At 44.8% G+C, this 15,774-nt stretch overlaps 1 protein-coding gene across 1 annotated transcript in view; it reads right to left on the reverse strand.

Annotated features, from left to right (window-relative positions):
- Nucleotides 1–13,920, reverse strand: part of LOC135912139 (A disintegrin and metalloproteinase with thrombospondin motifs like) — a 34,719-nt gene extending 20,799 nt beyond the window's left edge. Inside the window, exons 1-3 of the mRNA XM_070526631.1 lie at nucleotides 13,791–13,920; nucleotides 12,261–12,310; nucleotides 8,232–8,340 (exon numbers count right to left, since the gene is read on the reverse strand). Of these exons, the coding sequence (XP_070382732.1) occupies nucleotides 8,232–8,340; nucleotides 12,261–12,310; nucleotides 13,791–13,891 (260 nt within the window). The 5' untranslated portion in view covers nucleotides 13,892–13,920. The remainder of the gene's footprint in view (nucleotides 1–8,231; nucleotides 8,341–12,260; nucleotides 12,311–13,790) is intronic.
- Nucleotides 13,921–15,774: the final 1,854 nt, after the last annotated feature.

The raw sequence follows: 15,774 nt of genomic DNA on the forward strand, positions 1-15,774 counted from the left end.
GGGAGCGTTCGTTGTAGAGGTGTTCGACTCTACAGTTTATTTCTACATAGCATATATTTCTGCTCAACCTGTGGTGGATCTTCTGATGTTCATGACGGCCCCGAAGATCCTAGATTGCAGCTCCCGTATTATCCCTGTCGCCGCCGGAAAGACAATCTGAAGACGCAAAGATATAAGAGGCCTGAAGTAGCTTGCAACATCAGCAATTGCTCGCCGAACGTCATGACGCCTCCAAGAGGCAGATATGTTCACCTTAGTTTTCGTCATCTGGCTTTTTGAATAGCCATACATGAACAGTGTTGTCAAAGCCTGGAAATGTTTCCTAAATTGCAGCTAGGTCCCATAAGCCTTGGAGCTTTTACTCGTATAATAGGCATGACATATTCAACTTTTGGGTAACTTAAAAATGTGCTATCGACGTATTGAGCTGATAGTACCTTCAAAATATGTTCTTGCTGCCATTACTTTTACAGTGCATCAAGATAAACTGGTCGTCGTCTCTTTTGTCTTTGTATTTTTTTTGTCGGCTGTGGCTCTGAGTGAACAGCCTCGTTTTCAGGTAGAGTGAAAAGCCGTTGGCCGGTCACGAAATGACATGGTGTGAGCGGTGGTTAATCCGGTTGAATGAATAATGCTGTCAACGGGCGTGAGTTCACCAGTAATTATATTTCTATCAAGGCAAGCTTCAGTTAACGATATTTAAAAAAATTGTCTTGGAAGCCTTTCGTACGGCTTTTAAGACTCTCCATATGAACCATTCCCAGAACCCCCTCACTCCCAAGAGCGCGCTGCGCAATAACCTTACATTTAATTTCATGTTCTCTGAAAAACTACGGCACAAGTTCTGCTCGAACTGACTCCGAACTTCCTTTCAGCTTTTGCGAAGCTCTTTTACACCTGATGCAGTTGTCACAATACGCTATCTTGCAGACTGCTCATCTTCCAGTGAACCAATTGACTGCGGCTTAATGTTTGCCGCAAGGAGGCTGCAAACAAACTCGAGGTGAACTGCACGTAGGTCAGCTCATATGAAGATGATTATATATGCTGGCGTTGGGCTCAATGTTGTACGATAGTACAGCTGAGCAATGAAGGTCATTCCGACCGTGAAAAACGCTTCGCATTCTCTTAGGTTCCTATTGAGTAGAGGTGCAAACGGTTCAGTCATTGCTATCGCTGTAAATCTTCTGCACACGCTGCTGTAACTAAATATTTCTTTTTTGCCATTCACCGGCTGTAATGTTCCAACTGCTCTGTTGTAATTGAGTAGCTGTGCACGAATTCCAACCTTTATAATGGGCCAAATCTCTCTTTTGATCGCCTGTTTGATGCACTCTTGCTCAGCTGAATGAAAAATGAGATTCTTTTCGCTGGTCATGTGTTCTGTTTATGCAGTCTACCGCCAACTCTGATCGCTTTCTCTTCGTATTTGTAAGAAGCAAATTTCAGCATGAGAATCTTTGCCAAACGCAATTTCTCATACTCTAGAGAAAACTAATTTCACTGCTATCTACATCTGATTCGCTGACAACGGTCCCGTTTTCTTTGCGTCCGGAAGAATATTGCAAGAAAACGAACATGCTACTAGCGCTCAGACATGATATTCTCTGTTTGTTTAGATGGATATTCAACACCCAGTCTGTTACAAAACGACACAGCCATACCGATGCCAGCTTTAAGCAATGCTGCAATACGCCATTTGTAGTAATTATCCGCCAGGTGCGAGTGCAACTGACGTTTCGCTGTTGCAGCTGGGAAGACGTCATAAATGGCTTCAACGCTACGAGGGAGTTGCAGCGTACAACATTTAGCATAATGTCAAAAAATTGGGCAGAAATTTGGTTTTTAAGCTCTCCGGCAAACCTAGCGCGAGAGAGTACAATCAACTGCATTATTATTTTTTGCAACAAACTGCCATTTCGGGCGGAACACTAAGCATGTATGATCAGATGTAACAACATGTCTACAATACCTAGTTGTCCGTGATGGTTACCAGCGTTTACCGAAGGTAATGAGCTAGACCCTACTGCATACGTGGCGGCAATTTCAGAGCAAATCAATCAGAGTGTTGAGTCATACAGATGCCGGGTAAAGAAGCGATTTTATGTGCGGCATGAGGAAGTGACCTCTCGGTCTCATTCGCAATCCACTGAGCTGTCGCCTAATTCAGCCATAATCCAGAAGACACCTGCAAGCTGAGCTACTTCTACATAGCACTAGCCTGGACAGCCTCCAAGAAAGAAACGCGATATGTCGCCGGCAAAAGGTAGCATACCCTAAGTGGCACTACTGACGGCATGACTACTTGTACCGAAATCACAAGCATCGCAACTTATGAACTGCGCCGCCGCTTTTACGCTGCCATGGAACTACGCTGCCCCCTCGTATAACGTCCCGCGAGCGCTGCTCGATGGTGGTGGACGATCCTATGTGGTGCGCGATCCGATCGTAAAGTGCGCACAGCATGGAGATCACCAGCAACAAGAACACTTGAGCGTTCTCTCTGTACTACGGTATGGAATAATTCAAGAGGATCAAATTTCATTAAAGGCGCAGTGCGCATACGCACATTCTCCTATGGCTGAACGGGGCGCCACCCAAACCACTAAGACCTGAAATTCCAAACACAGTGAAGGAGGTAGAACATCTTTCCTCTGCGGACCTAGGACTCGACCCTTGGCCACAAGCCAGACGCATGAACATACGTTTACTTGGTTCAAGGATGATTAGACGAAGGCCGTTTCAGCGCACCGTTCCAGGCCGGGCGAAATAACTGTATAGTTACCTTGCTCATGCCGCCCGAAACTAAGGAAGAGCATACAGGTCACAAGGAACTGAAAAATTGGTACGACCCAATGTACGTGTATCCGGGGAACACCTTCTACAAGACTATAGAAGAAATGTCGCAAACCCATGACCTCGAGGATGAGGAGGAGTACTTAGAGATCGTACACTCAGGTATCTCACACCCTCTATTCCATTGCCCCCTTCCCTTTAAACAGGGATAAATGAAGTTTTTCATCATCACCATCATCACATACTCGGGTCATGCTGAAGTGAACTCCACAGCACATGAAAGTCAACAACATTAATCCATGGATCGCGCCTGTCTTCGAGTCAAAGGTGAACATTCAGGCCGTATTTGATATCTACGCGTGTGCAGAGTACGTCGTCCAGTAGGTCAGCAGAGGGAACAAAGGCACATCCAACCTTCATGATATACTCAAGATCATGGATAAGGCTTCCTTGACAAAAAGGAGCTACTGTCAAGATCTAGGGTAGAATAACGTCAAGATACTAAAGGCCGTCAAAACGTCGACTCAGGAGGCGACGTGCTTCCTCCTCCACCTGAAATGCCCGAAAAAAAAATGTGCAGTTCCACCCGAAAGGCGAAGCACCGATGGAGCTAGTAAATTAGTAGATAGGTGCAGGAAGAAAGGACAGTACTTTTATCGGTCCTATAAACCTGTAAACATTCACTTACTAACCAAATCACCAAGTATAGAACGTGTAAGGAGCGAGGAAATAGAAAGAAACAGACACACAGACATTACTATCTTTGTGCGTCTGCTTCTTCCTACGTCATTGTTCAGTCGCGCTCACACATACTATCATGGATCCAAACCAACTAGTCCGTCAACGTGTTTTAAGTAAATTAACCAGCATGGTGTCGCGTGCGCACACGTAAAGATTACATCTTGCTCAAGGAGCACGGAAACTCGCTGTCATAATTCTGGAGTAAGGAATGGCGGCAGCAGCCAGCGAATTCACCTTCATGCATCTCTCGCTTCAACGTGAACTAACCGTGGAAAGCCGAGCGCATGCGAAGCTACCGGCACTACGCGCACTCTGCAAACATCGCAGATTTCGCAAACATCGCAAACATCGCAGATCGCCGGTGCGCACTTTGGCAACATTGCAGTTCGCTTTCAAGACCCACAGGCGCCGGCAATACGTCCCTACGACATTAGCGGGCCATGCCCCCTGTGTGATTGGGGGCGACTTCAACGCACCACACCCTTCACGGGGCTACCCGGCGGCGACACCAAAAGTCAGAAAACTGGAAGAAGTAGTGACGCAAGAAGGGCTATCGATCCTCACCGATGCCACTTACCCTACGAGGCTGGGAAACAGTGTTAGTAGAGATACGTGTCCGGACTTGATATTCACCAAGAACATAAACAGCGCGATTTGGAAGAATACCGAACAGCACCTGGGAAGCGATCACTTCATCCTCTCTCTGGAGATAAGCACAAATGCGTGCAAATGCAAAATAGGCATCGCAAGAATTACGAACTGGTACAGGTGGAGACAGGCCCAGGCATCTACTGCAAACACTATTACAAACCTAGAGGAATGGGTTAAGGGTGAGGTGCAAACTTTGAAAGCCTTTACGAAAGAGGTCTGCACGACAGAAGATTGCCCAGCAGTCGATCCACACCTTCTACATTTATAGGAAGCAAGAAACTCATTGACAAAGAGATGGCGAAGACAACGGCCTAGCCATAAACTGAGGAAAAAAATAAAGAAGGTAAACAAAAAGGCAGAATCCTACGCCATATCCTTGGCCAGATAGAACTGGAATACGCTCTGAGATGGTATTCAGGGGAAGCTAGGTGTGTCAAAGACTTGGAAGCTCCTGCGTGTCCTAATCGACCCCAGCAGCAGCAAGTCGGCCACTAAAGACAGGCTCACGAAGATTGTACACCCCATCCCGGGTACGAACACAGAGTTGATGGAAAAGCTCAAGACCAGGTATCTGTGCATGGCCCCAGTCGTGGAACAACCGGAGTATTCTGGGCTGCGGAATGCGAAGCTGGACATCCCACTCACGAAAGATGAAATCAAAGCAGAAATTGCGGCCATGAGAAAAAATGCAGCTCCTGGTCCAGATCAAATAACAGCAAAGCTCGTATTTAACCTCAGCGATGACACTATCACCTCGCTGGTAGAATGCTTCAACGAGCAGCATTGGCCTACAGGAACGCTACCAATATCCTAGAAGACGGCCGAGGTTCGGTTCATTCCGAAGCCGAACAAACCCCTTAAACTGGATAATGTATCACCGATAGCGCTGACCTCGTGTTTGGGCGAGCGCATGGAGAGGGTCATGAACACGAGACTCAGTAGATAGAAGAGAACAACCTCCTACCTAACACTCAATTCGGCTTTCGCCCTCACCTATCGACCCAGAACGCCCTCTTGTACCTGTACAAGCACCTCCTTGAGACACCTCCCAAGTCACAGACAAGGGCTATCCTGGCACTTGATTTGAAAGGAGCGTTTGATAACGTTCTGCATAAAAATATTCTGCAAAGCCTCGCCGACACCAACTGTGGCGCCAGAATCTACAACTATGTCAAAAACTTCTTATCAGCAAGGCAAGCCACTATAAACTTCGGTGGACTAAAATCGGATCCCATCACTCTGGGCCCGAGAGGAACTCCGCAAGGGGCAGTACTGTCACGCCTTTTGTTCAAATAGCAATGAAAGATCTCCCAGGACTTCTCTCCGAAATCCCGGGTATCAAACACACATTGTATGCAGATGATATCACTGTCTGGTGCAACTCGGGGAGTGACGCCGAGATCGAGGAACGTCTTCAAGCAGCAGCGGACATGGTGGACCAGTACGCCAGGGAAAGAGGCCTCCAGTGTGCGCCAGTAAAGTCTGAGTTGCTCATCCTGAAGAACCCGAGGACACTCCTGGCGCAGAACATCATGGTTTATATAGACAACCATTCAATACCGAAACCCACGGAGATCAAGTTCCTAGGGCTATATATCCCGCAGGGGCGATAGAACACCACCACTATAAAGAAGCTTACAACATCCACCGAGCAAATCCACCGAGCAAATACATCGTATCAGAAATAAGCACCATGGCACGAAGGAAAGGGACGCCATCCGCTCAGTGCAGGCTTTCGTGATTTCTCGGATAATGTACGGGACGGCATTCCTTAACCTCTCCAAGTCGGAAATTGAAAACTTAGAGACACTGATCCGGAAGGCCTACAAGATGGCACTGGGGCTACCAAACTCCACGCCAACGGCAAAGCTCATGGCTCTAGGACTACATAATACCCTCAAAGAGATGTGGGAAGCACAATGCCTCTCACAACTCAATAGGCTCGCACTCACAAAATCAGGTAGAGGTCTGTTCAAAAAGATTCATATTAATCTGCCGTATACTATAGACCAAAGGGTAGAGGTACCACATGATGTGAGGAGACGCATCAACGGGTACCCCATTCCGCGGAACATGCATCCCGCATATAACATCTATAGGAGAAAAGCAAGAGGGGAAGCCCTGCAGAAGAAATGGCACGAGCAACCTAACACCCTCTATGTGGTCGACGTAGGGCCAACGAATGGAGTGAGGACTATTGTGGTCTCAACGCCTTCAGGATCGATGGTGAATTGCGCCTCGATGAAAACATTCAACCCCACTCACGCACAGGAAGCAGTTATTGCATTAGCTATAGCATCTAACCCCCACGCCAATGTGCTCACTGACTCCCAGAACACCTGTCGCAATTTCAATAATGGATTAATTCAAGGGTCAGGGTTGACATCGCTGACTAAGCCAAGCCTCAGTCATCTGTTTTCCCGGTCAACTGGAACTACCACGAGGAAACGAAGCCGCTCACAAGCATGTCCGAGCTCTTCTATACCGGGCGTCTCCCGCTGATGACCGTGAAGGGTACTGCGACCTAACTGCTTTAGCAGTGTATGCTGACAATCTCGCACCATACAGAACATCCATGAAGGAGTACCCAACACCACATAAATCCCTCAATAAGTTAGAACAGAACACTCTTAGGAGACTACAAACTAATACGTACCCAATGCTACCTAAGTTACACCAGTGGTACCCTACACTATACTCCCCGCAATGCCCACACTGCGGAGAGTTAGCTAACCTCTACAACATAGTGTGTGCTTGCCAATTTAATCCCATAGTTGACCCCATTAGAAATCCCTCAGAAGAGCAGTGGGAGGCTATTCTGCTCAGCGATGATCCTGACCGTCAGCACTGCCTGGTGGGGAGGGCGAGCGAAGCAGCAATAACCAGTGGACTACCGGCCTAGGCGGCCCACCCAGGAGTTCTACGAATATCCTGCAAATAAGGATGTTTTCAATCAATCAATCAATCCCTACGACGTCTACTACAGCGTCCACGATTCGCGTGGCCAACGCCATAGTAGACGCCACTGGTGTCTCCACTTTGTACGGAGCGGCGGGCGACGAGGACATCGAGGCACCCTGGCAGCCACTGGAGAAAAGCGTCCCTCCTCTCTCACCAGACCCTCTTACCTGGTGCCCGAAAGGAGGCGGCACGCATCCGGGCCGCGTTCCTCGCTCGCGTGCGCGAGATTGAACTGCGTTCGTTCGCTCACCCTCACGCTCAATGCATTGTGCTTGAAACACTAATGGTAATTCCGCATATAAACCTCAGTTGAGAGTGTATGTGAAGTAATTTTAAAGAGAATGGAACATATTAGTGCAGTGTCGTCATTGTCTCTCACAGGAGGACACCTCAACGGCACTGCACGGAGAAAGGGGTGTGGGTAGAAACAGATGGAGAGAGGAAAGGAGAAGGCGGGAGGGGCCAACTGTCCTGTGCTCGGTTACGTGGTGTCGCAACACACCAAACGTCTGCTGACGCAGACGCATCTGCGGGGACCAATCACAGCATTGTCGGTTTGTCGTCTTGCATATTGCCACCTCATAAGCAGCAATGTTAGACCCGGAAACATGACCCAGCAGTCACAAACACAGAAATGTTTCCCGGCAACGTTAAACTCAGAGATATAACTCAGCGACACATTGAGCGACAAGGATTGATATCGAAATAACACATCATAACAATTGCTTAGGTGGCACCATAGTTTTTGATTTCTTGACGTTGAATTGCACATTCAGGTTCCGCCGTCGTCATACCGGCTTTTGCATCATCTAACGTTCGTTTGTAATCGCCAGCTTTGTTACTATCCCTTGGTAATAGGCGTATGCAGTGGTTACATCTTTTAGGCATTCATGCACTAGCAACATTCACTGATATGAGCGCCGGATAAAGTGGGCGCAATAAAATTTAACCTTCTTTCAACTAATATGCGAAAGTGAGCCATTACCTTTCACCGAAGACAACATATATACTTATTTACTCGTAAATTTTACTAAAATTACTTTTTTTTTTATAAAAGTTTTGATTTTTTCGGATGTGCTTACAGGTGTCCGATTTCATGTGCCATCGTTATGAGTCCGCTATATGTATGCGGATTGTCTTCCCCGATAGCAAATTTATCCTCTGTGCAAACTCCGGCTGTTCCAGCCATACCTGAAAGAGTATTTGCATTATACATTTATGTTATTTCTTAGTATTTACAAAGGAAATCGCAAATAGAATCAGGAACACCTTAGACTTCTGTCAATAAAAGGACCAGGCAGGATTTCGTAAAAACTACTCAACAACAGATGATATTCACATTCTCAATCAGATGATAGAGAAATGCGCCGAATATAATCAACCCTTATATATAGCTTTCGTTGATTACGAGAAAGCGTTTCATTCAGTCGAAACCTCAGCGCTGATGGAGCATTAAGGAATCAAGGTGTAGACGAGCCGTATATAAAAGCGCTGAAAGATATCAGTAGCAGCTCCGCAGCCACCGTAGTCCTCCATAATCAAAGCAACAAAATTCCACTAAAGAAAGCGGTCAGTCAGGGAGATACGATCTTTCCAATGCTATTCACAGCGTGTTTACAGGAGGTATTCAGATACCTGGATTGGGAAGAATTTGGGATAAGAGTTCATGTAGAATACCTTAGTAACTTGCGATTCGCTGTTGATATTGCCTTGCATAGTAACTCAGGGGACCAATTGCAATGCATGCTCGCTGACCTGGAGAGGCAAAGCTGAAGAGTAGGTCTAAAGATTAATCTGCAGAAAACTAAAGTAATGTTTAACAGTCTCGGAAGAGAACAGCAATTTACAATATGTAGCGAGTCACTGGAAGTGGTAAGAGAATACATCTGCTTAGGGCAGGTAGTGACCGCAGATGCGGATCACGAGACTCAAATAATCAGAAGAATAAGAATGGGCTTGGGTGCGTTTCGCAGGCATTCCCAAATCATGAACAGCAGGTTGTCATCTCTCAAGAGGAAAGCGTACAACAGCTGCGTTTTACCAGTACTCACGTACGGTGCAGAAACCTGGAGGTTTACGAAAAGGGTTCTACTTAAATTGAGGACGACGCAACGAGCTATGGAAAGAAGATTGATGGTTTTAACGTTAAGTGATCAAGTGATAAGAAAAAAAGAAGATTGGGAGAGGGGACAAACGCGACCTAATGACATCTTAGTTGAAATCAAGAAAAAGAAATGGGCATGGGCAGGACATGTAACGAGGAGGGAAGACAACCGATGGTCATTGAGGGTTGCGGACTGGATTCCAACGGAAGGGAAGCGTAGCAGGGGGTGGCGGAAAGTTAGGTGGGTGGATGAGATTAAGAACTTGCCAAGGAGAACATGGCCACAATTATCACATGACTGGGGTAGTTGGCGAAGTATGGGAGAGGCCTTTGCCCTGCAGTGGGCGTAACTAGGATGATGATGATGATGATGATGATGATGATGATGATGATCTCTATGATCTGGTTATAAATTTGCGGAGAGGGTTCGCGTTACAAGAAATCGGACCAAATTCCTCTGGTTACGTTTGAAACCAAATTAATTGCTAACATCTGCAAATGCAAAGACTGCATTCGAGCATTTTCAAGAATACATCTGCTCTTTTATGAGAGCCTAATTGTCTTTATTTTCACAAATATTCATAAATATACTGACAAATTATTGTTCAATTAAAGTATGGCCGATGCAGATTTCTCATACATCTGTTCAAATGTGTCATTTACGGATGCAAACATTATAAGTAGGCTAGATTTCACGAAAATAAATAAAGCTTTATCCACATTACTCGTAGTCAGGCAAATTTCATACTTCCTTGTTCGGCGTACGTTAGCGCTGTAAAATTTAATAACATTCTTTCAAGTACAAGTATAAGAGTTCCGCATTTATATGGCTAGGAGGTCCCAGAGTAAAAACTGCCAGGTTGACCTCCTCTTATGACGGTGTATGTAGTTATGACAAGTAGAGCGTTTTACGAGAAATAAAAAGATCACTGCACAAAGAATACATGAGATACGTGAAGCACGTAAGATATAAGAAGTGTATATGAAAATTACAAAACAAATTACCGGCAGTTATGACTAAAAATACATTGAAAAAAATAATGATTACACGGATACAAGAGTAATGATGCTTGTAAAATAACAACAAAGATAACACGTAAAAAATTAGATATAAGAAACACTTGTCAAACGCGAAATAAACTTACATCAGTAACAATATAGAGGCACACAATGTAAAAGTAGTAATTCAAGAGATACAAAAATAATGTTACTTTTAAATTAACAGTCAAAAGAACATGTACAAGCAAATGAAAACGAGATAAAGAAACTGGAACAGGTAAACTGTATTTACGCACACGACAGGGATTATAATAATTTTTTTTCAAATACGTTATAAAGACTCAGCTGAAATGGATGGCTGATGTTTGTTAGGATAAAATATCAAAGCGCAACGCCAACAAAATTGCGCAAAATGTACCATAATGAGATTTACCTGTTGTAAGAGCAGGTTATTTTTCTCAGAAAATCTAGAGTTATTTGAATTAGCAAGGTGATTAACGGATATACTGTCAGAATTATGTCGCAATGGATCGGACAAAACACAGCGATTAATTGCTTGTGCTCAAACAACTGGGTAAGAGGTACATCATAAGAAGCCAAAAGATATTGACATCAAGGACAACCACAGGGGAAATTACTTGTACTTACTCAATGAAATTATAGACAGTGGAAATGAAATTGGATGACAAAACAGCTTGGCGCCGGTGGGGAACGATCCCACATATTCGCATTACGCGTGCGATGGTCTACGAATTGAGCTACCACGACGCCGTTTTCCCATCCACTTGCTCTGGTATTTATGTTTCTCACTACAATCCTGACAAAGTAATATTTTGTCAGAAGAATTTAGATATTTGTCAAAAATGACACATAAAATACAATGCTATCAATAGCAAGATGTGTTTACCGAAAGATAACCTGTGGAAGCTCTAATTGAGGTTGTTTTGAAACAAACCATTGAAACCCGCGGTTGAACGCATTCGATATTTTCCCTTTAGTGATTAGAAAGGATGCTTTGTGAACATAAGAAGTCACCATTCAAGAACGTGCCCAGGGCACCCAAAAAAATTGTCCTAATTAAAAGCTAATGAGTTGTCGCATTAGATGTTTATTCCCTGTGCAAGAAAAATGACAACTATAGCTACAGCAGGTGTGCTGAGTTAGATTTAAGGGATTCACAGGACGGAGAGCCTCTTAAATTTTTGCGAGTTTGTGAATATCTTCCTATCGTTATAATTTCTGTATTGTACTGGTATAAATTTGGCATGTCCCTTTGAATTAAGAAATATGTATTTTGTCCGTAATAAAAGGATGACCGTGCTAAGGGAGCTCAATTAACAATGTCTTCATTTTGGCGAGTTGGTTGTTGTTGACAGTGTTCCTAAAATTCGCCAATAATAAACGCGAGAGGAACACGTATGAGCGCCCACCCTGTCGTATGTGTTCCTGTCGTCTTCATCTTCGGCACGTTTTATGAACACTTTCGAGTTAAATTAGTTCCTCCTAGCAAATCGGTGCCTGCATACCGGAATATTTTTGGTTCGTCTATTTATGCATTTATTTTGCTGCTTAGCATCGTTGTTTCCGCCTGGGGATAATATTTTTGCTGACCTCAAAGAGTGCACGGGTGCAATCCTCTGTAATAACTTACTCGGTGAATGTACTATTTCCTACAAATGGCTGCAGGCATTTTTGGCATGTTGTCGCGTTACCGGCCTGTCTACTGCAAGCTGCATCAGCAAGTACCTCGACAAATTGGAAAAACCTGAGGAAGTATGAGAAGCTCAGTGTAAAGGCTAACGAAGGCTCCTAACAAGACATTGTGAAGAGCATTTGAGAACGGTAATACAGTGAATAGTAACCCTAGTATAGGTTTCGTCATGACCATGCACTTCTGAGATGGATTGCAATGTGGATGTTTCTATTGGGAGAAGCGGAAAGTATGAGTTCCAACTGCTTTCAAAAGTACGTAGTCACAAAAATGTAATAGAGAGGTATTCATGCTCACCATCGATCGCAGTGATACAAGTGCCGTTAATGTAATACGTAAGGTCTTCTCTGGAAAAGACGATGTAGTTACGATATAAAGTAACGCCACATAAAATCTTTAGATATCTATTGCGCAAAATATGATTAAACGCAACAGGTAATTTCAGCTTATTCACTAAAACTGTGAACATTTTTTTTGAATGCGCAATTTCGACCGAAGCACCAAGCAATCACATCGAAACCGTTAATACACACAGGAAGTCATGTCACAACATGTCTCTTAAAGGCATGACGATCGCAGGCTTTCGTGGTTCTGTTCAGATTATCTCGGTAAATATACGCCGAATTCTGCAACCCTGTACTGACACCGCTGAAGCTACAAGTGCCAAAAAAGTGAATGGAGGGAACCTGCTTGAATTCCATAGAATGTTGGATTAAAGCCAGCATTGGGATCAGCCGTCTGGATTTTAAGTAGAAAGGGTAAATATTTTATTTCCCGCAATATCCACTACTTTCTACCTCTAACCACATTAAAGTGCACGCACCTAAAGAAAGAACCCACGCGCCTGCCAAGCACAGCTTTCCAACTTCAAAACATTGCTTCCGGTCCAATTGTCCTGGTGCTTTTGAAATATTGTTCTTGTGTTCTGGGCTTCCTTGCTCGTATTTCGCCGCACCTGTGTGCCTTTATCCTAAATGCATGATCACGTGGCACCCAGACACAACTGAGTAGAGCCCTACACCCCCCCCCCCCACCAGTGCCGGAAATCTTGAACACTGCGAAACTGTGGTGCTGCTATTAAGGTTCGATTCGTAGCGCTAGTGTCTACAGTATATGAGTCAAAACTTGCAATATTATATGTCTTTTAAAGTAATAGTTTGAAACGATAATAATGAGAATATGGTGTTGTAAATGTTTTAACTAGGGATAAGGTGCCTCAAAAAGGCTGGCTGACGTTTTGATAGGACGACCTATCTTTGTCAAAGGTCGCCTTGTAATCCGGAGTGGGTTAGTTTTAAAAGGATAGTAGGGTGATTTCACGTGTGGTCATTGTGGGTGTATGTAAAGGAGAGACTATCTGCGCCTGTTTAAAACAAAATAGAATTATCCACCTTCCGTAAGAAAAGAACTAGTCAAGTGCACAATGCCACTGCAAGGGGAGGGAGAGAGGGGGTTTCTGCAATCACAAAAAATACAAAGTTAGGCTGTGAGTTTGTAATTATAATTGTTGTACGGCCTACACATCCTGTGATATTACTGAACTAGAACTCAACTCACGGATTTCACCAGAAAACTTTTTATATTATAATGAATGGTTCACGACTGATTCGCTCTATAAAACAGAAGCAAGCTCAAGCACATTTATGCCGTTATACATATCATAGGTCTTCCGAATTCCGTCAAACGTGGAGGATTACAATAACCGTTTGGAAGCCAACAGTTTTATCAATAAAACCTGCTAGAGCAGCACAGGTTAAATACATAAAAAAGCAACCCGCTCTGAAATTGAGAAAAAGATACAAAGATGGTCCGTGAACACGCACATACCTTGTCAAGTGAAAAACAATGTCGCACTCTTCAGTGGTACATATATTCACATACTTTGTGGTCTTGTTTAGAGTCTCTTCAGTATCAAAGCCGCAGGCCATGATGTTCTCTCCAAATACATCGGTGCAGTTGCAAACCTCCTTTCCAAAAAGAAAGCTGTCCTTGAATAGCACAAAGATTCTTCAGGTTAGCTGTATTGGAGGCAGGCCCCGATACGGTCGTCATTTTGCGGTAATAAACTACTTTCAGCGCATTCACTATATTGATCAGAGTGCGGATGATATAATGAACTATGAAAACAAATGGTCCCCTTTAGGCTTTGCATAAACAAAGCAAAATATTATACGTTGCATAGCATGAAAATAAATAGAATTGTACGTAGTGCACTTAGGTGCACTGAACTTAGATGACAACTTGACGAAGCTTCCTTTCGTATATTTCTTAACATATGGGTTGTCAATGCATAATTTGTTGCTACTACTGCTTCATATACCTATCACTTTCCTGTAGATCGCTACTCGTTGTAACTGAAAACGCTGAACACCGTTCCTGCATTGATTTAACTTTCTCAAGCAGGCTGTGCCACGTTATGATGGCAGAGCCTCTGATCGTCTACTACAGCGATCACAAGGCAATACTGTGCAAGTGTTTACTCGTCCGTGAAAGCGTGAGTGTGTGCGTGTAATCAACGGCTGCACGATCTAAATAAAATAAAGACTATGCAACTTAACTAAATGTGTATTCACTCAGCTTCAACATTAAAAAATGCGATCCTAAACAGGCTATCAAACCACATAGGCATAGCATCGGCTCGCTCCGCATTTCTTGGGTAAGTTGCGTATTCGTTCGCTTTGGGCTTCAACTTTTATTCAGTTTGCATTGGGGGAAAGCTTCTCGCTCAACCGGGTTGCTTTAAAAAAGGGGCTTTGATTTTTGTTATTTAGCTAACTGCTTTTGCTTTGCACATATTCGTTTGGCCGCGCCGACGGTAAGGTTAGCATTAACTCCTAACGCTGGTGCACGCGAGGTCGCAGACCCGCAAGCAGCCAGCGTTTCGGCGGTGAGCTGCGGGCCGATCCAGCCCAGTACGCTATGATCGCGCGAAACCCAAGCACCAGTTCCCATCAACCCAATGACAACTAAACCATGGAAATCGTATCCGAGAGTCACCCGAAACAACAGACGCCTAACGAGGTCTTGCCCGGTCTATCTTCCGTCCTCTCGGTTCAGCTCCACAATCAAGAATCCCGTTGGCAAATGGTCGTTTCCATTCATCGGAAACGCCGCCTGCAAAATAACAATCCCTTGGTGAGCAAGGCCAGTCGAACAAACCTTGGCCACGAAAACTACATCGTTAGGGCTATCTCTAACCCTGGCACGAGCCGCCGTCGCGAAAGCCATGCCGCGAGCTATCTGCGAGGAGTGCGGAGCTTGAACACCTCTTTCTGAAAACGCGGCTGCTAAGAGTAGGCTTCGCAGACCTACGTCTCTGATCCCACACACTGACATGAAAATCGTCATCCGCCGGACCCCACGTCTCATTGTCTAAGCCACCGGAGGGGCGCCGATCTTCAAGGGGCACGACTTCATCGCCTGCCTGCGGCACGGCTCGAACATCATCATCGTGAGCACCTCTCAGGAGGACACGGCGGCCACTCATGAAAATTATGAGCCTCACCTTCCACGGACGACCACATTCTGTGAAAGTGTACATACCAACACCCGAGGGCCTGCTGAAAGATGTGGTACACGGCATTTACGCAGGCACCGGCGAAGAAGAGCTTATGCTGAATCTTCGGGTCCGCACATACTGAGTCCGCATCGTGCGGGACCGTATGCTCGGACAATTCCAGACAGCCCTGCTCCACTTCGAGGGACCCCGGGTGCCTAGATATGTGTACTTCTACGGAGAGGAGATGCCTTGCCAAGACTACCAGCCCACTACCTACCCCATTACAAACGGTTCATGCGTGCAATGTCTGCA

This window comes from Dermacentor albipictus, chromosome 10, assembly GCF_038994185.2.
Source record: "Dermacentor albipictus isolate Rhodes 1998 colony chromosome 10, USDA_Dalb.pri_finalv2, whole genome shotgun sequence".
Lineage (NCBI taxonomy): Eukaryota > Metazoa > Arthropoda > Arachnida > Ixodida > Ixodidae > Dermacentor > Dermacentor albipictus.